At 54.7% G+C, this 23,359-nt stretch overlaps 12 protein-coding genes across 12 annotated transcripts; 5 read left to right on the forward strand and 7 right to left on the reverse strand.

Moving 5' to 3' along the window:
* Nucleotides 1–68: 68 nt before the first annotated feature.
* On the forward strand, nucleotides 69–3,287 carry L226DRAFT_463717 (WD40 repeat-like protein; the record flags this gene model as incomplete). Its single annotated transcript, XM_067675807.1, has 15 exons — nucleotides 69–194; nucleotides 252–362; nucleotides 457–583; nucleotides 642–725; nucleotides 780–844; nucleotides 896–1,200; nucleotides 1,256–1,705; nucleotides 1,760–2,006; nucleotides 2,064–2,127; nucleotides 2,182–2,309; nucleotides 2,367–2,598; nucleotides 2,651–2,757; nucleotides 2,820–2,935; nucleotides 2,996–3,097; nucleotides 3,152–3,287. 15 exons carry the CDS (start codon nucleotides 69–71, stop codon nucleotides 3,285–3,287), a joined length of 2,400 nt encoding a protein of 799 aa, XP_067534935.1.
* Nucleotides 3,163–7,049, reverse strand: L226DRAFT_535245 (P-loop containing nucleoside triphosphate hydrolase protein). Its single transcript, XM_067680864.1, has 9 exons — nucleotides 6,940–7,049; nucleotides 5,503–6,882; nucleotides 5,325–5,431; nucleotides 4,164–5,271; nucleotides 3,952–4,108; nucleotides 3,864–3,897; nucleotides 3,703–3,813; nucleotides 3,636–3,645; nucleotides 3,163–3,578 (listed from the first exon to the last, which is right to left on the reverse strand). Exons 2-9 carry the CDS (start codon nucleotides 6,733–6,735, stop codon nucleotides 3,543–3,545), a joined length of 2,796 nt encoding a protein of 931 aa, XP_067534936.1. The 5' UTR covers nucleotides 6,736–6,882; nucleotides 6,940–7,049; the 3' UTR covers nucleotides 3,163–3,542.
* Nucleotides 7,050–7,458: 409 nt separating this feature from the next.
* Nucleotides 7,459–8,854, reverse strand: L226DRAFT_613237 (uncharacterized protein; the record flags this gene model as incomplete). Its single annotated transcript, XM_067686480.1, has 5 exons — nucleotides 7,459–7,912; nucleotides 7,978–8,126; nucleotides 8,189–8,434; nucleotides 8,486–8,701; nucleotides 8,767–8,854. Coding segments are annotated over 5 exons (868 nt in total), but the record flags the coding sequence as incomplete, so codon positions are not given.
* An 854-nt stretch (nucleotides 8,855–9,708) lies between these two features.
* On the forward strand, nucleotides 9,709–10,152 carry L226DRAFT_571277 (uncharacterized protein; the record flags this gene model as incomplete). The annotated part of the gene is made up of 3 exons (XM_067684528.1): nucleotides 9,709–9,765; nucleotides 9,828–9,977; nucleotides 10,039–10,152. 3 exons carry the CDS (start codon nucleotides 9,709–9,711, stop codon nucleotides 10,150–10,152), a joined length of 321 nt encoding a protein of 106 aa, XP_067534938.1.
* A 49-nt stretch (nucleotides 10,153–10,201) lies between these two features.
* L226DRAFT_535247 (small nuclear ribonucleoprotein SmF) lies at nucleotides 10,202–10,956 on the reverse strand. Its single transcript, XM_067680865.1, has 5 exons — nucleotides 10,857–10,956; nucleotides 10,669–10,794; nucleotides 10,551–10,615; nucleotides 10,463–10,488; nucleotides 10,202–10,404 (listed from the first exon to the last, which is right to left on the reverse strand). The coding sequence occupies exons 1-5, from the start codon at nucleotides 10,866–10,868 to the stop codon at nucleotides 10,391–10,393; spliced, it is 243 nt and encodes an 80-aa protein (XP_067534939.1). The 5' UTR covers nucleotides 10,869–10,956; the 3' UTR covers nucleotides 10,202–10,390.
* Nucleotides 10,957–11,003: 47 nt separating this feature from the next.
* On the forward strand, nucleotides 11,004–12,091 carry L226DRAFT_535248 (histone-fold-containing protein). The gene is made up of 5 exons (XM_067680866.1): nucleotides 11,004–11,189; nucleotides 11,266–11,331; nucleotides 11,402–11,496; nucleotides 11,566–11,634; nucleotides 11,688–12,091. The coding sequence occupies exons 1-5, from the start codon at nucleotides 11,099–11,101 to the stop codon at nucleotides 11,808–11,810; spliced, it is 444 nt and encodes a 147-aa protein (XP_067534940.1). The 5' UTR covers nucleotides 11,004–11,098; the 3' UTR covers nucleotides 11,811–12,091.
* On the reverse strand, nucleotides 11,942–13,469 carry L226DRAFT_613240 (Ribokinase-like protein; the record flags this gene model as incomplete). Its single annotated transcript, XM_067686481.1, has 8 exons — nucleotides 11,942–12,209; nucleotides 12,261–12,329; nucleotides 12,386–12,624; nucleotides 12,678–12,742; nucleotides 12,799–12,973; nucleotides 13,032–13,196; nucleotides 13,245–13,288; nucleotides 13,347–13,469. 8 exons carry the CDS (start codon nucleotides 13,467–13,469, stop codon nucleotides 12,037–12,039), a joined length of 1,053 nt encoding a protein of 350 aa, XP_067534941.1. The 3' UTR covers nucleotides 11,942–12,036.
* A 146-nt stretch (nucleotides 13,470–13,615) lies between these two features.
* L226DRAFT_613241 (uncharacterized protein) lies at nucleotides 13,616–14,882 on the forward strand. The gene is made up of 5 exons (XM_067686482.1): nucleotides 13,616–13,782; nucleotides 13,832–13,913; nucleotides 13,976–14,079; nucleotides 14,130–14,318; nucleotides 14,370–14,882. Exons 1-5 carry the CDS (start codon nucleotides 13,729–13,731, stop codon nucleotides 14,778–14,780), a joined length of 840 nt encoding a protein of 279 aa, XP_067534942.1. The 5' UTR covers nucleotides 13,616–13,728; the 3' UTR covers nucleotides 14,781–14,882.
* A 100-nt stretch (nucleotides 14,883–14,982) lies between these two features.
* Nucleotides 14,983–17,167, forward strand: L226DRAFT_535251 (uncharacterized protein). Its single transcript, XM_067680867.1, has 7 exons — nucleotides 14,983–15,248; nucleotides 15,309–15,400; nucleotides 15,453–15,540; nucleotides 15,592–15,663; nucleotides 15,712–15,802; nucleotides 15,855–16,041; nucleotides 16,100–17,167. The coding sequence occupies exons 1-7, from the start codon at nucleotides 15,066–15,068 to the stop codon at nucleotides 16,908–16,910; spliced, it is 1,524 nt and encodes a 507-aa protein (XP_067534943.1). The 5' UTR covers nucleotides 14,983–15,065; the 3' UTR covers nucleotides 16,911–17,167.
* Nucleotides 17,103–19,969, reverse strand: L226DRAFT_535253 (uncharacterized protein). Its single transcript, XM_067680868.1, has 11 exons — nucleotides 19,702–19,969; nucleotides 19,557–19,650; nucleotides 19,317–19,497; nucleotides 19,161–19,256; nucleotides 18,974–19,094; nucleotides 18,435–18,916; nucleotides 18,060–18,386; nucleotides 17,755–18,000; nucleotides 17,580–17,690; nucleotides 17,433–17,517; nucleotides 17,103–17,381 (listed from the first exon to the last, which is right to left on the reverse strand). Exons 1-11 carry the CDS (start codon nucleotides 19,868–19,870, stop codon nucleotides 17,224–17,226), a joined length of 2,070 nt encoding a protein of 689 aa, XP_067534944.1. The 5' UTR covers nucleotides 19,871–19,969; the 3' UTR covers nucleotides 17,103–17,223.
* A 394-nt stretch (nucleotides 19,970–20,363) lies between these two features.
* Nucleotides 20,364–21,913, reverse strand: L226DRAFT_545880 (protease; the record flags this gene model as incomplete). The annotated part of the gene is made up of 6 exons (XM_067682377.1): nucleotides 20,364–20,433; nucleotides 20,495–20,596; nucleotides 20,648–21,054; nucleotides 21,113–21,243; nucleotides 21,307–21,680; nucleotides 21,735–21,913. The coding sequence occupies 6 exons, from the start codon at nucleotides 21,911–21,913 to the stop codon at nucleotides 20,364–20,366; spliced, it is 1,263 nt and encodes a 420-aa protein (XP_067534945.1).
* Nucleotides 21,914–22,526: 613 nt separating this feature from the next.
* L226DRAFT_463694 (RNA-binding domain-containing protein) lies at nucleotides 22,527–23,213 on the reverse strand (the record flags this gene model as incomplete). Its single annotated transcript, XM_067675805.1, has 4 exons — nucleotides 22,527–22,658; nucleotides 22,710–22,797; nucleotides 22,861–22,967; nucleotides 23,019–23,213. The coding sequence occupies 4 exons, from the start codon at nucleotides 23,211–23,213 to the stop codon at nucleotides 22,527–22,529; spliced, it is 522 nt and encodes a 173-aa protein (XP_067534946.1).
* Between the last annotated feature and the right edge of the window lie 146 nt (nucleotides 23,214–23,359).

A 23,359-nucleotide genomic window follows, 5' to 3' on the forward strand; every position in this document is an offset into this window, starting at 1 on the left:
GAAGAAATTACATTTGGTTATCAAAACATAGCTCACCAGATTGCGCCTCGTCAAGCGGTTGCCGACTTATGTCTCAAGCAACCCACTTGTATGCTTCCGCTTCGACAAACCGGTATTCGCAAGCCGCCGCCGTGGTGGGTCATGGCCTTGTCGCATTCGGGTCCGGAAAGCTTGTCGCTTTGTGGGACGCTGCGGTATGTAGGCACTGATATCGTAGGAATAACGCTTATGCCCCTTTCCTCTTGACACAGGATGACTCTTTGGACCGAGGCGTCTTCGCGACTCTCCCTGCTCACGATGGCCTTGTCACCTGCGTAGCCTTTGTGCACGACAGTCTGATAGCCACCGCTGATGACAAAGGCGTGCTGAAATTATGGAAAAGTGACGGAGTCCGGAATCAGGCATGCCGACCGATGTTTCTCGCACATCGACGCTGAAGAATAACTGCATCTCCAGTGGCACCCATATGCAACCGTACAAGGACACAAGAGTGGCATCTCAAGCTTGTCCGTCCTTGATGAAATGATTGTGACCGGCGGATCAGATGCGGCCGTCAAGGTGTGGTCTATCTCTCAAGGTGAGAGTGCTTTGCCAACAATGAGAACATAGGACTCGCAAAAAGCTGAGGGTTATCTTTGTAGCAGGACTGCATGAAGTACAGAGCATCAGCATAAGAAAGGGATATCCCATTTCTTTGGCGCTGGCTGAACTGCCCGGTACCAAGTGTAGGCTATTTCGCGTGATGCCCAGAGCTGAGAGCTGAGTATGCGGCGCGCCAGCTATCATCTTGGCCATCGGGAGCACCGATAGGCATGTCCACCTATGGACTCGCTCAGATGATACGGTCAGTCGGTTCACCTAACACGGTACCGAGCAAATCTTACTCGTGCTGTAGTTTGTCTCAGCCACTGTACTGCCTGGTCATGAAGACTGGGTCAAGTGTCTTTCATTCAAGATACCCGAACGGACGGGCGATGCCCTGATTCTTGCGTCGGGCTCTCAGGACGCCGCGATCCGGCTATGGAACATCGAGCCCTTCGCAAGATCGACCCTTAGCGCATCCAGTAGCTCAGCTGGTGGAGTCACTGACGAGTTGTTGGATGCATTTGAAGAATCCCTCGTGAACCTGGAAGATAGCGAAGACGGTGGAAGATCCATATCACTTAAGCGACACATACTCACCGTCAAGACGCCTGAGGGGTAGGAGCGATTCTTGAGCCGGCCGCCCATTATCTGAACGTCGCTGTATGAACAGGTCTCAGCTCTTCTCCGTCACCTTCGACGCACTCCTAGTAGGGCACGAAGCCGGCGTTACATCCTTGTCGTGGCGACCACAGGGCACACCGGACGACATTCCAACCCTTCTCTCGACGTCCACGGACTCGTCACTCATCCTCTGGTCGCCATCTACAGTGCTTACGTCGTCCACAGATGGTACCACACTTTGGATCAACAGGCAGCGCTTCGGCGACGTCGGTGGTCAACGGCTCGGTGGCTTCGTTGGCGGTCTATGGGCACGCGACGGTGCGGACGCTATGGCGTGGGGCTGGAATGGCGGGTGGCGACGATGGAGATGCCAATCGACCGAGGACACTGAGAAGACGACACTTGAAGAGTGGTCTGAAGTTGGCGCCATTACCGGTCACCGGTCACCTATCAGGAGCGTTGCATGGAGTCCAGCAGGTGAATACTTGATTTCCGCAAGGTAAGTATCACGGACGGCAACTAATCCATGAGATGGCACTGACAAATACTACAGCCTGGATCAGACTACACGAATACATGGTGCCATCCCGACGACGACCCATGATGGAACGATCACGCCCGTGTGGCATGAGATCGCTCGCCCGCAGGTCCATGGCTATGACCTCATCAGTGCTGCTTTCCTCGATGCTTTGCGGTTCGTCAGCATAGCTGATGAGAAGGTTGCGCGGGTGTTTGAGGCACCGCGAGAATTTCTGGAGATCGTGAACAACCTGGGTGTCGCACAGTTGGACTCGGGAGAGGTATGTATTTCTCTTCATGGCGCTGCCGCTACTCTGACGGGTAGACTTGGATGAAAGGAGGCAAGGCCGCGTGCTGCAGCTGTGCCACCGTTAGGTCTGTCCAATAAGGCGCTCACGGATGGTACGTGTATGAGAATTCTCCCGAGTTCCTTTGTACTCAAGGTTACCCTTGTAGTTAGCGCGGTGGCAGATGTCAATGCAACATACGACACCACGCGCACACGACGACGACCCTTCGAAGGGGAGCTAGCCGCCGTCACGCTCTGGCCAGAGGTCGAGAAGATCTTCGGACACGGTTACGAGGTCTGTTGCCCGGTGACTCGTTTCATGCAACCAATTGACACCGTTCACGCTTGATAGTCCATTGCGCTTGCTGTCTCCAACAACAAGCAATACATTGCGACGGCTTGCAAAGCAACTACCCCTGAGCATGCTATCGTCCGCGTGTACGATACACAAACATGGCAGCTCTTCGGAGAGCCCCTTGCTGGGCACAGTTTGACTGTGACACAGCTTGCCTTCAGCCCAGACGACTCGCATATACTCTCCGTGTCCCGTGACCGGACATGGCGACTATTTGAGAAGAGCGACAGTATGTAGCATAGCCATCTCTCCGACAGGTCAATTTTTGACTTGCATGATAGGTGGATACGTGCCGATTGCTGCAGACAAGTCCCATGGTCGCATAATATGGGACTGTGCATGGGCCCCAGAAGGGGACATCTTCGCAACCGCTTCTCGTGACAAGACGGTATGGCACGTTCCTTCTGAAGGCGACTGCGTCTCTGACAATGTCTATTCGACACTCGACAGGTGAAGATATGGCAACGACCGGAGACAGGTCAGAAATGGACAGCCGTCGCAACCCTTCAAGCTAGCGCCGCCGCCACGGCGGTTGCATTCGCACCTGACCATCCTGGGAGCAAGGCGTGAGTTGATGCCACTATGTCTCTGACACACATAACGAACTAAGCCCATCTTTTGGACAGCCGTACGCTAGCCGTCGGACTGGAATCCGGAGAGATCACTATCTACACCACACCTCGCGAATATGCTTCCCAGTGGACTAACGCACTAATTATTGAGAAAAGGTATGCCTTCATACGGTCAACATAATCTCCGGATACTGACTTCGGCACCGCCAGTCTGGCCCATATTGATCACATTCACCGCCTTGCGTGGCGACCAACTAGTGGGAGAGAGGACTGTGCACACCAACTCGCAAGCTGTGGGGAAGATGGTACATTGAAGCTATTGACAGTCCATATCGCAGCAGAGTAAGCAGCCGTCTGCGACATGTAGTAAAACTACGACGAGTGGAAAGCTATGCAGTATACAGTGTAGGGCAAGAGGGATTAGACCCAAGAGCGGCTAGTAAGGAGACAATCGGAGTAGTTGTAGGAAGGGTATAACACAGTAGAATGCGCGATGCAAGCGTCGTGAGTTAAATAGGGATATACGGCAGCAGGAAGTGACGGATAGCTTGGACCGAGAAAGCAGACATGATAGGGATACACACATGGACGGGACGTGAACTCAGACAATATCTCGCAGGCTCATGGGAACTTCGGGCTATACGTGCGAGACGTTAGCGACGCCGCCATATGATGAATCCGCGGGGATACTCACGCATTTAATCCTGTTGTGCGGCAATCTGTGAGTTTTGTGACAAAAGGAGCTTAGACGAGGGACGTACTTGTAGAAGCATTCTATAGACCGCAGCATTTCCACATCTCCGCCGGTAGCAGTCACGAAGTTGACCACGACGCCAGCACGAGAGTAGGAGGGAGCGATGGCGGGAGCGACACTGGAAGACGGGTCAACATCCCTTCGCCCCAGGACGCGAAGACTACTTACCGGTGCGCGTATTCTTCGACGGCCTTGGGTAAATCTAGCGAGCTAATGAGCGGAAGCACTTCCGGACCTCGCAAACAGGCAGACTTACCGTAATTAATGACCAGGGGTATCTGGGAGACCTCCGGCGTTTTGACCTGTACATCATACACAACAAGAACTTTGGTAGCCGTCGGTCGCATGATACCAGGCGTCGCTCTGAACTTGTTCAGCGCGGCAAGCTTGGCACCTGCGTTCATGTCACCGTGCTTCACGGGATAAATCAGTGTCGAGACGGTCGTCATTTTCACAATAGAGACTTACCAAAGGAACTGCATCCAAACCGCGACTGGACAGCTTGTACACAACCGCGTCCAAAGCGGCCATACCACCGACATGAATAATAGCCTGCGGGATATCAAGATCTTCGAACAGGTCAGCGAGCGCATCGAGCTTCCACTCTCGTGCCTGCGCCGTCTCTGCGCTGATCGCGCCTCGTCCAGAGCCAATAGTACCGAGGCCCGCCTGAGGGAGCGGTGCATCCGAGCGGCCGCTGGCGGTGAAAGCAAGATAGAGGTAGAACTGCCGGAGACCGCGAGCACCCTGACTGGTATCTGCATGGGTGACGTTGCCGTCGCGACGCACCAGCACGCGGACAGGCTCGCGAAGCTGGATTGCAGAAGCAAGGTTTAGCACGTCTTGCGGCACAGTGTTCGAGAACAGCGCGGTCTGACGTTCGATCTGACCGGACTGGCCGTTGGCGCTATCCATGGGAGGAGACGAGCCAATCCCAGACAGCCTGCGTTGAAGGGTCTGTGTAGGAGCAAGAAGCGATGACGTGCTGCTGCTCGCCTCGAAGTTCTGGAAGGGAGCCTGAGGCGTCGAGCCAGGGGTATTGTTCAGGGGGGTGCCAGCACCACCGCCCAGCGAGCGCGAGCGCGGAGGCGGCAGGAGCTTGATGATGTTGAACACAAAGTCATGCAAGTTCCTTGCAATCAGCTGATCAACCTCGTCCAAGACCAGGAACCGCACTTCAGAGCCGGACAGACCGCCAGGTGTTGTGAACAGCGCATGGAGTTTTTGCGGCGTGCCGCAGATAATGTGGGGCACGTTCTGCTGCAAGATGCGCAGTTCTTGATTGAGATCGCCTGCCGTCGAGCCGACTCCAAGAGCCGACTTCACGCCAATGGGTCCGCCCAGATCACGTATCATCCTCTGCGCCTGTGTAGCTTGATCGACAGTCGTGGAGATCATGACCACCAGAGGCCCGCGGACAGGCGTACGCGTGGAACCGTAGGTCACCGCGATGTGGATCGCAGGGATCACGTATGCAGCGATCCTTTCCTGGGTAGGAGGTGCCTGTGCGATGATATCCGCCCCACGCAAGAGGAAAGGGAGAGCGCGTTGCTGGATCTTGTTAGGGGGACCGACACTGGAGGGTCGAGATCAGAATTAGGTCCACCATAGTGAGATTTGCTAGCTCACCCAAAGGTGCTCAAAGATCGCAACAAGTCGGGCGCAAGATTGAGCTGTTCCCATTTGGTGATCATAGGGCCGCCATCGCGCGACGTCCCACCAGCCAAACTTTCGCCCTAGATATCAGTCAGAGGTCAGTCTCTAGTGCCTGGGAAAGAGCGTCTCCTCAACACAAGCCGAAACTCACTCCAGCAGAGTCACGGCGAAGCAAACCGCTGACCGAACGGCGCTTGTCCCGGAAGATAGAGTCCTGTCTTCCCATAGACCCCGCTGGGGAATCCGTGTTGCGATGAGGAAGGTCCAACGTCCCAGCGGACCAAGTCCGCATGGGAGGATTGGGTATACGCGGGTTCTGCCTGATGTCGGGTCGGCCGGGCATGCCATGGCCAAGAGCAGAGGTTGAGTTCAGCAAGGGCGGAATACCAGGGGCGAGATCAACCGGCGGCAATCCACCTCCGAGCATGGCACCGCTGTTCGCTTGGATCTGTTGTGTCTGAAGCGCCAGAAGTTGGCCTACGGATGTTGTCAACGTGTTTAGCCGGTTCGATATTGTGGTAATGTCGTCAGCCGGAGGGTTCTGGTTCGGTGCGATGTTCGCGATAGAACCTCGTGGACCATTCAGGCCGCCCTGAGGGAGGAAACCCTGGCTGGACTGCGACGAGGGTGCGAAAGGGTCCTTGAACTCGACCGGAGCACTCAACGCCGAGCCCTGGTTGAGTCCGGGGGTTTGATTCAGAGCGCGCTCGACGAGGATGTCAACCTTGCGGTGGACATCTCCCAGGTCACGCTGGATCTCACGGTTCGCTAACTCCAAACGGGCGAGCCGGTCCAGGACCTCGTTCATCAGGGGCGATGACTTGAGGTGCACCTCGAAACTGCTGGACGTGGAGAATTCGAGGCTGGGTGCGAAGTGACTTCCGGAGTCAAGGGAAGATGCGGGGGACGACGACATGAAAGGGGGGTGAATGAACGCCGACCTGACGTTGCTAGCCTCCTGCATCACCGGCGGGGTACCCAACCTCTCCCTGCTTCGCACTGAGGCATTGCTGTAGAACGACGCAGTCGCGCCCAGCTGTCCGTTCATGGGGATAGGCCCCGACGTTGGCCCTGGTGTCTCGTCTCCATCCGGCGCGATTTCTTGCTTGGGGGAAATGTTCAGGTCCCGTGCCGCGTTTTGATACATCGACAGGGCCCTCTCCGCGTCTGCCTGACGGAATCCGGGGGAGTGACGCGCGAACTCGCCTGGGGAGGGAACCTGTAAGCCATTATCGTTCCTGCGACCTGCATCCTCCTGGGGAGGGCTCGGGGAGGACCTGACAGAGCGGTAATCGGAGGGGGAGATGGAAAGCGTGGAAGATGTGCTGAATTGCTGGTCCCGAGAGACGGACTGTCTGTAGCCGGGGTTGGCACCGAAGGTCATGTTCCCATTCCCATCATCGTCATTCAACCGCATTGCACCAGAACCGGGAAAAAATGGGGTCGAGGCAGGGTTCAAGGCCGGACTCCGTGAGGGGGGATCCATGAGAAGTGTACAGAATTACAGAAACGAGATAGAGCGACGACGACACTGTTGAAGGCAGTGAGCCACACTGCGCTCGGCCACGCTCAAACGACGAGATCGCACCTGTGACGCCTGATGACCAACTAACAAAAAGATGCCATACGAATCAAAGTCGAGAGAATGTGGTTGCGCGGATGTTGTGGACAGCTCGAGCGCGAGCTGGTGGTAGGGAGACAACAGATGTTGGGTGACTGTCGGCTGATTGCCCTTCATGCTTACGAAACATCAAATGATATTTGATTTCAGAAAACATGAGTAGCTAAGTCTAACATACACAACGCCCTCATGCATTCGATACGCTTTACCAGTCCAACTGCTCAGTACTTTCCCGAAAGCACGATGAACGACGAAGGCGAAATGTAGACCCAGCGCCTGACAGGGAAGGGGATGCCATTGCCAGATACAGCTGCAGCGTTTGAACTGGTGCATATAGTCGGTAGTTACCCAAGTGCGTATACCTGAGCAGAATTTCAACCCCTCGGCATGAAACATATATGGGGGTCAACAGAACAAGCTTTAAGCTTCAGTTGGGTGTCCGAGTCCAACATCGGATTCCAACGCAAGCTGCTGGCTGTGGACGCGACACGGCACGAGATTGGGACCTAAATTCCCTTTTCCGGTCACTACTCCGGATATATTCTTATGCTGAGTTCTAGAACAGAGGCTACATAGGCACAGTGGAAACGAGCGATACAGATACGGAGAGACGAGAGGATAATCTAACAAAGGAGCGTGTGGATGACGTGCAGGCCAGCTACAGTATTGAGACGGTGAGGGGCGATGCATATACTTACGGACGATACGAGTGCTGGGTAAGAGACAAGGAAAGGACGCGAATGAGAACGTGAGGGGGAACGGAGGGGGAGCTTACGCAATGGTCTGGGGGTAGGTAAGGGTGCTATGCCCGTCGGAGGTGGTGCCGTCGGAGTCAGGAAGCAGGCCAACGCGCTTGGCGAAGCGGGACACGAGCTGTCCGCGGGGCGCTGGGGCCTTATAAGGATCAGCGACATACTCGGTCTTCTCGATCGTCAACCGTCTGAGAGAGGTACAAAGAGGGATGGTGAGGAAAATGGGTATGCACTGGGAAGTCAGGAAGCTCACTTGATTTGTCCGAACTTGATCTTCCAGAGCGTCCGCAATTCAGCGAGAGACGTAGTTACGGGGGGAGGGGCCCTCCTCTGCTGCTTCTTCTCCACAAGACCCTTCAGAATCTCGGTAGTCTCGGGGAGGTCAAGGGCACTGAACGATACCTGTTGAAACCATCCAACGAGGGTGAACGAACGCACACAATATTGAAAATGGGCATGCGTACGATCATCTCCCTGCCTGCGAACATGACACCATTGAACTCCAGGGCCTTCCTAGCGGCCAAAGGGCTCAAGAACTCGATGGTCGCGTAATGCCTCGCTTCCGGCGGGTCCAAGAACCCAAAGAAGGGCCCCGGCAAGTTCAAAGTGGGGACGCAGAGTCCGCTGCTTGCGCGCATCTGGATGAGACGGATAGGCCCGCACCTTCTGAACTTCTCCTCAAGGTCTTGTTCAATGACGTCGGAACCAAGCTACATAGCTGTCAATAATGGAGTATGCCACAACCACCGTGATTGACTCACATTGCCGACGTAAACAAAGGAAAACTGCCGATTCTTGACCTCCGCCTTCTTCATCGACATGCGGAGCGACTCCCTCTTGCGCAAATCCATTTTGCCTGGGGTGCGAGCGCGGCCTTTGCCCTTGTCCAGCTTGCGCGCCGGCGCGGGGGTACGAGCCGCAGGGCCGGGGTGGTTGGGCGACTCGGCGATACTGGGCATTCTGGCTACCGGAGTAGCCTAGAAGACATGGGAATGAGGAACTGCAACGGGTCAAGGGAACCATGGGAAGCATAGAAACTTACCGAATTAGCCCTTTGAGAGCTACCAACGCTGGTCATGGAGCCAGACGAAGAGATGCTCGACGCGGACGGGCAGCGGAAGCGGGTCATCTTGCACGATTGACAGGGAAAGAGTAGCGGTAGAATATGTTTGGTAGGCCTTTGGCAGGCTATAGAGTCTTCAGCCTCTTTCGGGCCCTGGTTATGGTCTTGGAGAGGAAGGTGGTTGGAGGTAAGTTTGAGACCGGGGGGGGGGTCTTTTATAAGGGATTTCAACGGGCCAAAGCGCCAGTCCGCTTTGCCTATCTTTGGTATGCGATCAATACCCCGAGAGCATTGACCTACCCTGCAACGTGTATTTTCAAAGAGCGCGACCCGAGGACAATCAGCGGAGCCCAGGCTCGTGAGCCATTTCTGGCGGACAAAACGCAAGTAGCATAGACACGTGGGGGGGCTACCCTAGCGAGGCTCGTTATCGATTTCCGTGTTGCAAATGCTTACACAAACACGAGATATGTCGCTCGGCCAAGCAAAGGGTATACTGTGTATACTAGTGTCGCAAGGCTGGAGCGCTGACAGTCGAGTCTCGGCGGTGGTGCCGCCGGAGTTCACTGGACGATATACGCGGCTAGGTTGAAACAAACAAACAGAGCTATTACCAGGTGCTACGTGCAGCGTTAAAGAGGTAAAAGTACTCATATTAGATAGTAGCTGCCCGGTGGCGGTGGTTGGCGGTGGTCAGAAGGAGAGGGGGCGCCGGGGCGGCGGGCAGTTCGACTCGGACCGTGACGGCGGACCTGGCCATATTGGGAGGCGGGGTGCGTAACGCGTAACACTTCCACATTGGGACTCGGAGCCATTGAGTTCCGTCGGACTTGCCAACACGTCCATCCCACTGCCTACTTGTCTCCTTCGCTTTGAATCGTACAAAAGAGCCATATCTCTCACATAGCGCCTCCAGGAACTATGACAACACGACATGCGGCTGCTTACCGGGCGATTGTGCGAGTGGTCAACAAAGCGGTGCGCATGGTCTTCTCGGATGGTATCTGTCTTGAGCTTACTCCGACTGGCCTGTCCTTCAGTCGATCTATCCTCGCGCCACAAGACCGAGCGTAGTCACGCAGCATATCCGTGCAATCTTTGAGCAGCCTAGGGAGGACAAAGAGGGAGAGCGGTTCTACCGTGATATGCGCAACGCGGCGACGTTCATGCATTCGCAGGAAATGCACAAGGTGCGTGGCTGACCTGTTGTTTGAGTATTGGCTGTTCAGGGCAACCCTTTCTATTCTGTAGACCCTTTTGGAACGCTACAACCCGCTGCTCGGTCTGTCAACAGAAGATCACCTCAAAAAGACAGCGCATAGGGTTGGCCTCGACATGCCCCTCGCGCCCAAGGACGAAGAGTGACACATGTCGTTGCGCTGAGTAGTCTCTCGCCCAAACACATACACATCCTGGCCGCTTCTCGCGAAAGCTGCATATCGATGTTGGAAGTTGGAACAGTTGAACCCTATCCTGCTTTCAAGAACAGAAGTACATTTTGCGCAAGATGGACTATGATACAGGTGGCATGACGCCCGGTGGAACAGACAATGATGAGCAAGACTGGGAGGAGGATGTGCGTGTTGTGGTATGCTTGCGCGTATCAGTCCGTTGCCTCTCTGTGGAGACGGATGCACGTCAGTCGCGGTATCCGGAAGTCGTAGATAGGAAAGACTTATAATATATAGAACATTGTTACACCTAAGACGATTGTTTGGCGTCGGTCAGAGATATGGATGGAAGACCAAAGACGATTGACGTACCGGATGAACACCTCGCCCAACGCGCCGTTCGACTTTCCATCCTGGAACTCCTCCGTGTTGGCCAGCTGGGCATTGCTGTGAGCCTCTGTCAACACACACGACAGCACCCACCCCGCACCTGAAGGTTCATGTATCCATCCGTGCTGACGAGGAAGCCCTTGTACTCGAGGCCCCACTTCAGGCGTACGTACACGGGCTTGCCCGTGAGTTCCTGCATGAAAGGCTTCGGGTTGACGGGGTTCACCTAGAACAGGCGCAGAAAATCAGAACGACAATCTCCGAGCAATCGCACAGGGTCAGACGCACCGGACTGGACATGATGGGCGTAGGAGAGCAAGCGAGCAAGACGTCGCCGAACACGTGCAGAGTGGCAAAATGATCGCGGACGCAGTCCGTTGACAGTCTCAGATCGACGCGCGCATATAAAGACCTGTAGCGCTCCTCTGCTGGGCCCTCGCCCCCGCGTCCGCACCGCACCCCCAGCTCCCGTCCTCTCACGTTCTGGCTGCTCGACGTCCTCTTCGACCGCACGCTCACCCGACACGACCATGTCCGACCACGAGGCCGGGGCAATGGGCGGTATGCCCTCGGACGAGGATCTGTCCCTCCCGAAGGCCACCGTCACAAAAATGATCGCAGGTGCGCCCCCGCCGCGTCGTGCCCGTACCGTCGGACTCGGTCTATATGAAACTCATGGTCCTTCTGAAATCCGCAGAGCTACTCCCTAATGACATTACTTGCGCGAAGGAGACGCGGGATCTGGTTATTGAGTGCTGTGTAGGTGAAGTGTTTCAATGTCCTACTCGCGTGTCATGTCGGGCATTAACGCGCCTCTCGCGCCGTCCGGACAGAGTTCATACACCTGATATCGTCCGAGGCGAACGAGATATGCGAGCAAGAGTCGAAGAAGACGATCGCGCCCGAACATATCATCTCTGCGCTGAAGGTGAGTCGCGTTCCTAGTTGTTGCATGTGGCTTCTTTGTCCTGCTACTCATCACCGGTCCTTCGCGTAGCGATTGGGCTTTGAGACATTCACCGCGGAGGTTGAGAGTGTGTTGAAGGACCACAAGCAACAGCAGAAGGTGCGTTCCGCTCGCGCCTTGTCGTCCTGGATATGTCTGATCCGCGTGTAAAGGACCGGGAGAAGAAAGTATCTAAATTGGAGCAATCCGGCCTCACGGAGGCTGAACTACTAGCCCAGCAAGAAGCCCTCTTTGCTCAAAGCCGAGAGAAGTTCCGCACGGCAGCCCAGCAATGATCATTCTGCGCCTTGCACCCTTGACGCCCCACCCTTCGCTGTCTCTGACAGCTCTAGGGCTCACATTCCACAGAACTCTTCTTGCGTGATGCGGCGCGTACACACATCACCACTCGATTCACGACGTCTCTCCGGTATGGAAAATTGGACGATTGCTTTCCGATTTGTGTATTATCAGTACAGAACGCGCGCATAACAGCTACCCTGTAATTTTTCCCTGAGTTATTCACTTCGTACCTTTCGCTGCTAGACATACACGTAGTGCTTGCAGTCTGTGGTGCGCCGAATCGCCATTCCAAACCTCCACGACTTCGCCATTGTCGTCGGTAGCTTGTGAAAGACGCGGTAAGCCCTCTTGTTCGATTGTATACGAGGCTGAGACCGTCGCATATAGGGTTGCTAGGGAGCGTGTGCGTCAGCCGGGGCCTCGTGCGGTATGTGACAACATACCTTCCCGCACGTCTCCGTTGCTGAGAACCATTCCTGCGCCCAACCCGCCTAGAAAGCTGTTGCCTGCGCCTGCGATTATACGAATGTCAATTCATTCCTCTTAGCAAGATACGAGTAACATCTACCTGTCACATCAACGACTTTGTCCGCACTGTCTTCGCCGTTCCAGAAGGCTTCAACCCAAGAGCATGGGTTCCCTTTCAGGCCGATGCATGCTCCCATGGCGCCGCTGCGGATGACTACGGCGCCGTCTCCCTTGGGTCCGATGCCCATGTCGAGGAATGCGCTGCATGCGCTCTCTATGGACTCCTTCGTGGGGTTTGCCGGCATGGATAGTAGGCTGAGTGCCTCCTCCGCGTTCGGACTGGTCGTTTCGTCAGTACTGAGGGTGGCAAGGGTGCATCATCACGTTCTCACCTAAGAACCGAGATTTCCGGAAGTACTGATCGGAGAGCGGGGAGTTCCTCAGGTACACAGCGATCCTTGCTTCTCTTCGTCTCAACAATGCATATGAATGGTAGGGATGTGAGTGACGTACGGGTATCGGCTCGTACACCGTGGTTGGGTGCCATTTCTCGACTCGTTTGACTTCTGACATGATTGCAGCTGCGCGCGTTGGCGAACATATAAAGTGCAGAACCCTCGCATGTGAAAGCTTGGTGTCCAGTAGGTCGTGAGGTGTTATGCGCAGTCTCGGGGTGAGGTACTCGAATCTAGTGCAAACTCATTAGCTGCGCGGACTCGATGGCGTCAGGAGGACGTTGGACCGACCCTCTGTGTTCTCCTTTGTAAGCATTCAATGCCCTCGTAGTTCCCCTATTAGGGTCATCTCGAAATTGCCACATATCTGCGCCGTAGACGTTCAAGGCGTCCTGGATATGCGCAGGGAAGTCATGGCCTCTATCGATTATCATGCCAACTTGAGACGACGGCAACCTGAGGATCGACTCAGTGACGACGATAGAGAGAGTTGACCGTACTGACCATATTCGCGCCCCAATGGATGCATATGTACCACCACCTCCGATCTTGGCGCAGAGTCGCCTGAGCATCAAGTGGGCTATCCAAGTTCACGGAGGTACTCACCTGGGGCGCCATCGTCTTTCCCGTAGGGTTGCCGTCCTCATCTGCAAAAGAGAACTCATCTACGATGAACATTCCGAGGGACACAAACGCTCTATGCTTGTCGCTGACATCTTTGGATGCCATGTCTATGTCTATGGTGGTAGTGGTAGTGATCAAGCCGTTCAAGTTACATCACGTCGGGTCAGAACGAAGTCAGATAAGATAAACTCTCAGATCACCGCGGCTCGGTCCGCGCGGTGACGCTCTTCTCGGACTCCTCCCGCCCCCACGTTCGGCTTGAAGACCTGTCGGTACTCAGGCCATTAGTGCTGCCACAACCGTGTCACAATCACGTCTGGACTGTACCAGGTGCTGGGCACTCACCTACCTCGTTCCTGGCAACATGGAGGTTTGGGCAGTGACCTTGGACGCGACTGCAGTAAACGATCTCAATGAGGTAGGTAGATAGAAGACCACAAAGGCAGTCTGACTAAACGAGACAGCAGCTCTACAACAGAGCTTTGAGCGTGTTGGACTACGAGTCAAGTTCTCAGGTACAGAAGTACTACCATCGCATTGATAGCGTCCGTGAGTTCTCCTGCCTCCTGTGCTGACGAGGGAGTGGTCTGATATAGTGCACTATAATGCAGGTGGTCTAATCGGACGCCTATTACCCCGACTGCTACTGAAGGGCAAGGGTATCCCTGTGATGGCCATGACGTTCGCCAAGACCCAGGCGGGAAAACCGTACATCGCAAGTCTCGGGACTCCTGCCTGGTGACCCGCATTAACATCTGTCCATAGACCACACCTATCACGCCGCACATCGGGTACAACATCACTCACGACAATGGCATAGTCGCGATGGCATTCAGCATTGGATCAGACCTCTATTCAGATCCTCCAGCCTATCGCATAGGTATCGACGTGATGCTACTCCAACTACCGAAGCGAGACACCTTCCAAGGCTTCGTTGAGATTTTCAATGAGCAGGTGATCTACTATGCCCTGCTAACCTATTGCTGCTAACATCAAATATTCAAGCTAACCGACCTTGAGCGGAACATCCTCATCCCTCTTGCTCCCGCCCCTCCACTGTCTCAGCACGAGCAGCTACGCCGTTTCTATCTTATCTGGACGCTCAAAGAGGCATACACAAAGGCGTTAGGTCTAGGAATGGGCTTCGACTTCAGCCGCATTGAGTACGACGTACCGAATGATTTGGTGCGGGTTGACGGGGTAGAACCGCGTGGATGGGAGTTCACACGGTTCGCGCTGCATAACGAGTTGAAGGCGGGAGACGTTGAGGACTACGTCGGTGTGGTTGCCCGGTTTGTCGGGGACTCTGCCGCGGAGTGCGAGAAGGTTAGAATAGCTCCCTCTGCGCCTGCATGGTTCAAAGTATATGGTGCCGCGCAGTTCCTTAGCAAGGCGATTGCGGAACTTGCCCCATAGGACCACGATTGTATATATGCAAAGTCCGTATCGGTCTGTAGGCACGTATACCAGACACGGTAGCTAAGAGTAATACACATGTTGTGGTTGGAGGCGGCGCGCCTGAACTAGGATACCTTCCTGATATGGCATGACACAGATCCATGTGATGGGGCGCGCTTGCCGCGAGCTGCGAGGACGAGGACCGGGCTAAGGCTGCTTAGCACCATCGCTCAGCCGCAGTCTCTATCCTCATCCCCCCCTCCGCTATCTCCAGCACCTCACTCTCCTTCTCTCTCGCTCACTATGCCCCGGGTACGCTCGCTTCGGACACAAGCCCTCTCACCCAAGCGCGATATGTCCCCAGGACCGCCGTCACCGACATTTACGGAAACTACGAACGCGTCCGTGCTCAACTTCGGCCCAGACGGTCCCGAGAAGATTATCACTCGCGCAAACCTCAAGGCCAGTCTGCAATCATATGAAGAAGTGAGAGCGACGTCGCCGCAGCTCCGAACGACCCTGTGCTAAGTTGCGCTTATCACCTAGCTATTGAACCGGTGTGCAACATATCGCGCGGCCTTGTTGACCATGTCGAGAGCGTCGGCGGGCTTTGCGGATGCGATGGAGGCTTGTTCGGGGTACGTCCTATAGCTGTTCTCACGCACGCTGGAGCTCATTTCGCCGCGAAAGTCTCAAAGGCCCTAACTACGAGTCAGGAACCCGGATGCAGGCAGCTGCCGGCTTGCACCATCTCATGAGCAACCATTTCCATGTCATGGTGAGTCCATTCAGCAATATGGAGACAGATGTATCAACCCCGCGATTACAGGCCGAGACACTTGACAAGCAGTTCGAAAAGCCGTTGCGCCAACACTTGGAGAACTACCGCACCGTAGTTACAGTAAGGCTAATATCCAACTACCGGAGGAATGTCGCTGATGTGTCTCAGGAACGATCCAATGCATATGAGAAAGCTTTACGGGAGAAGAGCAAGATAATTCGCCAGACGGAGATGGGAAATATGAAGCAAAAGGGCAGAAGTGCGTGCATCTGTCTCGTCATATCACCGTGCTCTGTTGACATTCACTTCAGACTTGCAGACCTTCCGTGAAGCGTTGGCGGTGTTGCAGCGACAGGTCGACGAGCTTGACGAACTTAAGGCACACCACTACCAACAGATTGTTGAACATGAAGAGGAGGTGTGGGATTTCGTGCAAGGGAAGGTCTGCCTCGTCGTCCGCTCAACCATGGACGTATTCGACCGTCTCACATCCAAAGCGTACGTCATCATTCGTCATCCATATATATCATCTCCCATATGTTCATGCAATTGCCAGTTCCGATCCAGTCATAGAACCCATGCTTCAAACTGTCCCCGACCCCTTCGACTCCTACGGCCCGCCACCTGCCGCGGACCAAATCTTCACCATCCTCCCTCCCCTGTCTGTGATTGCCAACGCCCCATCATCATCTCCTAGCCCACTAACTGCGTCCACGCCCGAACTCGAGAGCAGCGACAGCCTCCCTTCAGGCAAGAACTCCTGGTCCAGCACTGGCGGCTTCTTCCCCGACACCGCCGCAGCATGGGCAGACGTGCCTTCGAGCCCTCCAGGCGGTTCGGCGCCCGGCTCTGGTGCTACCTCTCCTGCACGGTCGGTCTCACCCCCAGCCGTTCCCAAGGCGGCTTCGCCCTTGGCCAGCATCAACAGACGGCACTCACACCCTGTCTCATCGTCATCATTTTCGCATAATGCGCGCAAGTCTGAGTCCAAGCTGCGCAGTGTCCTTTCCGTGCTGAGCGAGGCGCCGCAAGCAGTGCAGAATGGCGAGACGGAGGATGCCCACGCCAGGAGCATGTCTGCGGATTCCGGCTTGGACGCATCGTCATCTGCCAAAGCGAATGGGAAGGCTCCCGATCTCGGGGAGGTGGATGCGGGGGTGTGGGCAAGCTCGAAGCCCAAGTTGCCCGACCTCGACATTCCCACAGGAGGGGGTGGAGGTGAAGACGACACGACCCCGCAGAACACACTTCGTGCGAGCCGCACTTCACCACCTATACCCTCCTTCGAAGGCACGCCGTATGCCGAACGGAGTCGCAGCCCACAGTCTGACGATACAGCTATACCAACCACGCCTGTAGCTTCGTAGGACACCCCTTCAGCTTCCTAGGCTCGCGATACCTCATTTTTTCTACACTCGCCCATATTCATTTGCTGCCTTCGCATCTCGCTTCGCCCTGATGAGCTTGTTCTGCTTCGGCTGGCATATTGGGTTACGCGCTGGACTCTTTCGTATTGTTGTTTTTCATCACACATGCACATTCGTCGTTGTTACCGCTTGTACCATTTGTATATATGCGCGCTATAATCCATTTATTTGTAGTGTAACCGGTATGAACGTGAGCAGGGATCGAACAATTACTGTGTATTACCATAAAGTTAGTGGCCAATTACATGTGTGCCTATGAGAGCGGCCGCAGGGCGTATTGCGCGAGGACCTCTGGGGAGGACGGGGAGGGACTTTTGAAGAGAAGGTCGCGCCCGAATTGCGTTTTAGGGAATGCAATGACATCCCGGATTGACGAGCTCCCGCATAAGATTGCCATCAGGCGGTCGAAACCTGCCAGCTCGTCAGCTCTGGTACTGGATGGCGACATACGCAGAAGCTCACCGAATGCGAACCCCCCGTGCGGGGCTGCACCAAGGCGGAGTGCCTGGAGGAGGTGATTGAAGGAGGCCTTCTCTCTTTCGTCAAGCTGAGAGCGCAGAGTGTGCTGAGTGAGTGTTATATGCAGCAGTCGTCTGGATATATACGCACCTGCAAGACCTTCGAGAAGATGTAGTCTTGCATTGCAGCGTCGTGCACCCTGACAGAGCCGCCACCGATTTCTGATCCGTTCAGCACGAGATCATAGTGCTGTCCGCGGACCTGTCATACGGCGCAAAGATTAACTCGCAACATACGTGACCATATACCGGCAGCCGATGCGTACCTCCTCAATGTTCCCCGCGTACATATCCTCGATGTCTTCCCACATGGGCGCAGTGAACGGGTGGTGCGAGCTGCTCCAGCGTCCGTGTGCAAGGAACTCCTTGTCTTCGTCCGCGTGCGTGAAAAGAGGGAACTCCGTCACCCACAGGAATTTGGGCTCATCACTGAGCTTCACGGTGCCCGGATGCAACTGATTGACACGGTTTACAAGCCCAAGGCGCAGGACCCCAAGATTCGTCGATCCGCCCTGTGTGATTGCAGCATGAGTTGCGTCGTGAGCGTGGTTAATGGGTAGAACGCACGTACCTCAAGCCGTGCCTTCCGTTTCGCCAGGAAGAGGTGACCGCCGCGCTCCAATCCTAACCTTCCCGTAAGGCCGAAGTCTATCAATTCCGACAGGTCGGGCACATCGGAACCCAGCGTGGTTCTGATTATGTTGCTCTGCTGCAACAGCCACAGGTCACGGTTGGGAGATGTCGATTGGGATGGCACGCGAATTCGCTCGACCCCTTCTGGCATTACGTTGGAAGGGTCTTCGAGGGCAAACTCCGGGACCAGTGCTTCGAGGACCTCTCCTTTGGCTTGGAATGCTGAACGCAGCAGTGGAGGCAACATATCGGTGACGTTTTTAATCTATTCTGGGTCAGTACTGCCTCAGTCGCCGGACCGCAATGCACTCACCTCCATGCCAAACCTCAAGTCCGGCTTATCTGAGCCATACTTGCTCATCGCCTCGTCATAGGTCATGACTCTAAACCTGTTACTGAGTTCTTTCCCCTCAAATTTGCGCCAGATGTTGCGGACAACGTTCTCAACGACGTCCCGAACCTCATGGCCGCCAATCCGCCACGGGTCCCCAGGTGCAGCATGATCATTTCCCCAACTGACCCACGCCATCTCGAGATCGACCTGGGTAAACTCGGGTTGTCGATCTGATCGACCATCCTCATCGCGGAAGCAGCGCGCGATTTGGTAGTATCGATCGACAGCACCGGAGGCGACCAATAATTGTTTAGGCTGTTGTGGAGACTGGGACAATGCATAGAACATCGGCTGAACGGGTTCTCCTGTCTTGGACCGTCGAGCACGGACTGGTACGAGGTACTCGCGAGCTCCTTCCGGGCTGGAATTCAGCAGCATTGGCGTCTCGACTTCGGTGAAGCCTGTGAGCACGTACGTTCTCAGTGAAGCCTACACTGGATGCGTCCATCATGACTTACCTTCGTCATGCAAAGTCGAGCGCACGAGGAACGCTACGTCGCTGCGCTTCTTCAAGTTTGCCATGAGTTCTGGCCGACGAAGATCGAGGTAACGGTAGTTCAATCTGAGTTCTTCATTGGCCTATCAAGAGATCAGCGACAAAACTTTCCCAAAGAATGGAAATCCCTACTACTAGAGAGCGCGTACCAAGTTCAGGGTGTCGTCGGGATCGTAGGGCAAGCGGTCCGCGGGGTTCAACAGAGTGAAGGACGTCACAGCGACCTCAACATGACCAGCGGGAACCTTGCGCACCAGGAATGATATTGGCAAGTGACGAGTGAATTGTCAAAGAGGAACACATACATCGCGGCGCTGTCCCTTGGGTCGAACGCGGACGGTGCCTTCTATCATCACCGTTGACTCATTCGGTATCTTGCGCATAGTAGCCAGTACTTCTTCGCCACATGTGCGCACGTCTGCAATGAGCTGCGTTGCGCCGTATGAATCGCGTAGCTGGAAGAACGAGAATTTCTTGCTCATCTGTCTGGAAGGTGCACGAAGGGTTGGTACCAGTCGGTGAAAATCACAACGAAGCCTACATACCCTCTTGAAGAGAACCATCCAGTAAGCACAACATGTTTCTCCGCGTCCTCAGGTGTCAGAGCACCACATGTGTGCGTGCGTCTTGGTAACGGGACTACTCAGAGACATGAAGATGATGAGGTGGCGCCAGGACTTCGAAACATACCTGTGTTTCTGGCGTGCCTTATTGATGTCTCAGAGTTTGCGGTTGTTGCAGAAGTATGGAATCCCGCGAATTGGGAACGAGGGAGGCCCTTAGAGCAAACATTCAAGTGGGGCAAGACCACCCGCGCACCGACGCGACGAGCAAGAAGAGAGCGCGTAGATCTGAGCATGCTGGAGAGCCGCAATGCAAGTCTAGAGCTTCATCGATCGGTCAAACAAGCGAGGAATGTTGCAGCCGGACGAGTGAGTGGATGTGTACAACAGAAAGTAGTCAAGTCAAGTGTGCTGCCTTACCAAAAGCACCAGGCCTTGGTCGCTGCCCGCCCCGGCAAATCGGACCGGTCGGGGCGGTGTGAACGACCACACTTACGCTACAAAGTACAGAAGCGATAACATGACGAAGTACATGGATGATGGCTGTACGCGACATCTATACTTCTACTACTGCGTCCTAGTCACAGCTGCTACAATAGTGGCATGGCACACTTTGAGGACTTGAGTCACTTCATCGCCCTCCGGTAGTACGTGAGTGCCACATCCGGGTCAAAGATTCAATTCGAATGCGGAGGGCGAGGATACAGGAATCAATCAACGGTACTACATAGGATCCACTCATCTGTCCAAATGCATTGTGAGAATCCAGTCCTGCAGTCCATGACCTCTTCACTTCAGAGTAGCGAATCCGACAGCGTTCTTGGAGAACGAGAACACGCTGTACACATTCTTCATGAAACTATGACGGAATGTCCCGTTGTCAAACGATGCTGGTGTAATAATTCAGTTCGATAACGTACCTGTCTCCAAGCAACCAAGTATTGTTACCCAGACCCAGGTCTTGACCGGCAAGAGTCCCAACGCACTCCCCAGAACCCTTCTCCGTCTCCCCGAAGTTGAAGCTAGGCGCACATTCAGTCCTTCCCGTCAATGCTATCAGCAAGACAACGCACTTCGCTTCATTGATAGCCCATGACTTGCCGCCCCAGTTGAACGCCACTTGCGGCGGGGTCCTGCACGGGAACGTATAGAACCCGTTCGCCTTATCGAAAAGCTTCGAGTTCGGAATGGCCTTGTAGAACGCCTGTACTGCGGCCGGCGGTCCGTACATGATCGAAGTGCCCGAGTCGATGATGGTCTGGAAGCCGGACACCGCGCTCTTGCCGTCGACCTCCGCGCTTGCGCCGCCAATAATCCAGTAGCCAACCGTGGACGACACGTTGTGGTACTCAATGGCACCCTCGTACAGGGACGTGTCGGTGCCTCCGAGATAGAGTTCAGACCCATTGGACGCAAGCTTGAACGCGAAGACGTCGTCCTTGACAGATCTCTGGGCGCTCGCGGTGACGAAGAATGGAGACTATCAAATGTGGTCAGATGTGTCTGCTGGATGGTGGTTGCGCATGACTGAAACACACCTGCCTAAGCCTGGAGATGGAAGGGAAGGCGAGTCCAAGCACTCCGTCAATGGGGTCCTGGGCAAAATTGGACGACTCCGACGTAACAGCGCCGAAGTACTGTCCTGTCGCCTTAACACCACCAACAGTCACTGTGAGAGGCGATTATGAGCCCAATGTGCCTGGGTACATAGTGGGCTGGTCCATGTACTCACCGGTGTCGGTGTAGACGGGGCCAGTCGCGTTGGAACCATCGGCGTAGCGTATCTCAAAGCTCTCGTTCTTCTTCGCACCGGTTGATGAAGCTGATGCATCGTACTTGCCCTTTGACGAGGCGCACTGCGAACATGCTGAAGATGGAATCCATAGATCTGCTGATCCCGTATCGAAGTCGATGAGGAAAGTTTTGGGCGGTGTCCCAATCTTGATGTTGCCCGCCCACTCGACATCGTCTTCCTCATCAGTGAGAGACTCTTTCTGACGCTTCTCTAGCTGTTCTCCGGGCAACACGACGAGCGGAGGAAGAGACACGAAGCCTGGGGGGAAGCCGAAGTTCTGTTGGAAGTTAAGTAGATTATGACGGTACTTGCTGAATACAAATCAGTTAAAGCCCTGAGATACGACGCACTGGGACTGAACGCACTTCACAATTTTGATCGTGTGCTTGACCGCCTTGACATGGTCGAAAGTACCGTCTTCGGTGGTGAGTGAGCTGCGCTTTGGTAGCTGGATGCGGGCACCTGCATCGCCGGGGAACTGAAGTCTAGCGGAGAGTGCGTGGTGTAAATTGGCGAAGATCACGAGGAAAATCAAGTATAGCATGGGTGACAAACCAAGGAGCGAGGTGGGAGATGAAGGATAGATGCTGAGCCAGCGCCACCCTTTATACAGAACCAAATTGATGTCCGGGGCTTCCATGCGCGGTGTAACGCGGGGCGCAGGTAGAACGCGTCAAGGATGATCGACCATCCGAACGCCTGCCTAACTGCATCGAGCGATACTAAGGCCGCCCTATGAAGGCCAATATATGCAATCGAATTTGCGGACGAACCTGTGACCAATACCACACCGTCGTTGCTGAGACTACGTTCTTGGATGAGTGGTCCCAACATTGAAAGATCATGGGAAGTCCGTTCCATAGAACCGCTTCAAACATGATGTTGATGGTAGCAGAGGATGCGACAATGTGGTAGACCCATGCATGGTGTTCTTTTGTTGTCTCATAGACGCAGGATGCGCATGCATACAAGAATGAATCAGCGTGATGATATCAGAATAAGAAGGCGTACCGCCCAAGGCTACATCATAGATAGAAAGTACAGAACGTGGCGAGAATGTGCATGCACGTGAAGGGTCCGTTTTGTAAGGCTAGTAGCCTCTACCGCGTCCCCTACAGCTTCGTTCAGAGAATGGCTCAAGTACCGGACTGGCGCACTCACCTGCCACGACCACGGTAAGGAGCATATCCGGACGAACCTCCTCTGTACCCGCCCCGATACCCACCCCGATACCCTCCCCTCCCACGTCCACGATTGAAACCCGGGATGTTTGTTCGTTTGGGCGTAACCTAAAGCACAATGTGAAACACTTCCAAGGGCAAGATGGCACATATACATACCTTGATGAGACGTCCTTTGAACAGCGAGTTGTCCATAGCAAGCGCAGCATCCACAAACTCTGGCTCCGCAAACTCTACGTATGCGTATCTGAGGGTCAAGAGGAAAAGACATTTTAGCGAAAGTACAGTCTACACAGACAGTCAAACGTACCCCTTGGGATGTCCAGTGAACTTGTCACAGAGGATAGTTACTCGGTTGATGGTCCCACACGCCTGGAAGTGTTGTTGAATCTCTTCGGGGGTGGCCGCGTAGTCCACCTTTCCATAGTATGAGCATCTTTGAGGATTATGGAAGACGCTAAAACATACGTTGCCAATATATATACTCCTGCTGTCAGCCGCCGCCTTGTCCTCCTCGGTCTCCATAGGCACTTGCTCGCCCCCTGCGCTCTGTTCCGCCTTCTCTGCGGCCGCTTGAAGCTCTCTGAGCTTGTTTGCTTCTCGCTCCATCTCCTCAACCCTCTGCTTCATGAGCAGAATTTCCTGGCATGCAAAGCCAAGCATCAGCGAACTGTGTAACTGGCAGCCTCGTGCTCCACGTACAGTATCCTCCTCCTCCGCATTGTCTATGACGGTCTCAGCGGCATGTGTTGGTGTGGTCGATGTCTCGTCAGCCATAGTCGATGAATTAGGGGTAAGAGAACAAAGCT

Source organism: Lentinus tigrinus, assembly GCF_003813185.1.
Source record: "Lentinus tigrinus ALCF2SS1-7 unplaced genomic scaffold L226scaffold_13, whole genome shotgun sequence".
NCBI lineage: Eukaryota > Fungi > Basidiomycota > Agaricomycetes > Polyporales > Polyporaceae > Lentinus > Lentinus tigrinus.

Excerpts from the sequence above, each read along its gene's own strand:
- L226DRAFT_535253 (XM_067680868.1), bottom strand. The coding sequence starts at position 19,870 with ATGCTCAGATCTACGCGCTCTCTTCTTGCTCGTCGCGTCGGTGCGCGG. Across the intron at positions 19,651-19,701 it reads AAGGCACGCCAGAAACACAG|TCCCGTTACCAAGACGCACG; the intron begins GTATGTTTCGAA and ends GTCTCTGAGTAG. Across the intron at positions 17,691-17,754 it reads ACGCGGGGAACATTGAGGAG|GTCCGCGGACAGCACTATGA; the intron begins GTACGCATCGGC and ends GCCGTATGACAG.
- L226DRAFT_613241 (XM_067686482.1), top strand. The coding sequence starts at position 13,729 with ATGGAGGTTTGGGCAGTGACCTTGGACGCGACTGCAGTAAACGATCTC. Across the intron at positions 14,080-14,129 it reads AGGCGGGAAAACCGTACATC|ACCACACCTATCACGCCGCA; the intron begins GCAAGTCTCGGG and ends ATCTGTCCATAG. Across the intron at positions 14,319-14,369 it reads TTGAGATTTTCAATGAGCAG|CTAACCGACCTTGAGCGGAA; the intron begins GTGATCTACTAT and ends CAAATATTCAAG.
- L226DRAFT_535247 (XM_067680865.1), bottom strand. Across the intron at positions 10,616-10,668 it reads ATGGATACATGAACCTTCAG|CTGGCCAACACGGAGGAGTT; the intron begins GTGCGGGGTGGG and ends AGCAATGCCCAG. Across the intron at positions 10,489-10,550 it reads TTGGGCGAGGTGTTCATCCG|GTGTAACAATGTTCTATATA; the intron begins GTACGTCAATCG and ends CAATCGTCTTAG.
- L226DRAFT_535251 (XM_067680867.1), top strand. The coding sequence starts at position 15,066 with ATGCCCCGGGTACGCTCGCTTCGGACACAAGCCCTCTCACCCAAGCGC. Across the intron at positions 15,249-15,308 it reads GTCTGCAATCATATGAAGAA|CTATTGAACCGGTGTGCAAC; the intron begins GTGAGAGCGACG and ends CTTATCACCTAG. Across the intron at positions 15,664-15,711 it reads ACTACCGCACCGTAGTTACA|GAACGATCCAATGCATATGA; the intron begins GTAAGGCTAATA and ends GATGTGTCTCAG.
- L226DRAFT_535245 (XM_067680864.1), bottom strand. The coding sequence starts at position 6,735 with ATGACCTTCGGTGCCAACCCCGGCTACAGACAGTCCGTCTCTCGGGAC. Across the intron at positions 5,272-5,324 it reads CGATCTTTGAGCACCTTTGG|TGTCGGTCCCCCTAACAAGA; the intron begins GTGAGCTAGCAA and ends TCGACCCTCCAG. Across the intron at positions 3,814-3,863 it reads GTCGAAGAATACGCGCACCG|TGTCGCTCCCGCCATCGCTC; the intron begins GTAAGTAGTCTT and ends CCCGTCTTCCAG.
- L226DRAFT_535248 (XM_067680866.1), top strand. The coding sequence starts at position 11,099 with ATGTCCGACCACGAGGCCGGGGCAATGGGCGGTATGCCCTCGGACGAG. Across the intron at positions 11,332-11,401 it reads GGTTATTGAGTGCTGTGTAG|AGTTCATACACCTGATATCG; the intron begins GTGAAGTGTTTC and ends CCGTCCGGACAG. Across the intron at positions 11,635-11,687 it reads ACCACAAGCAACAGCAGAAG|GACCGGGAGAAGAAAGTATC; the intron begins GTGCGTTCCGCT and ends CCGCGTGTAAAG.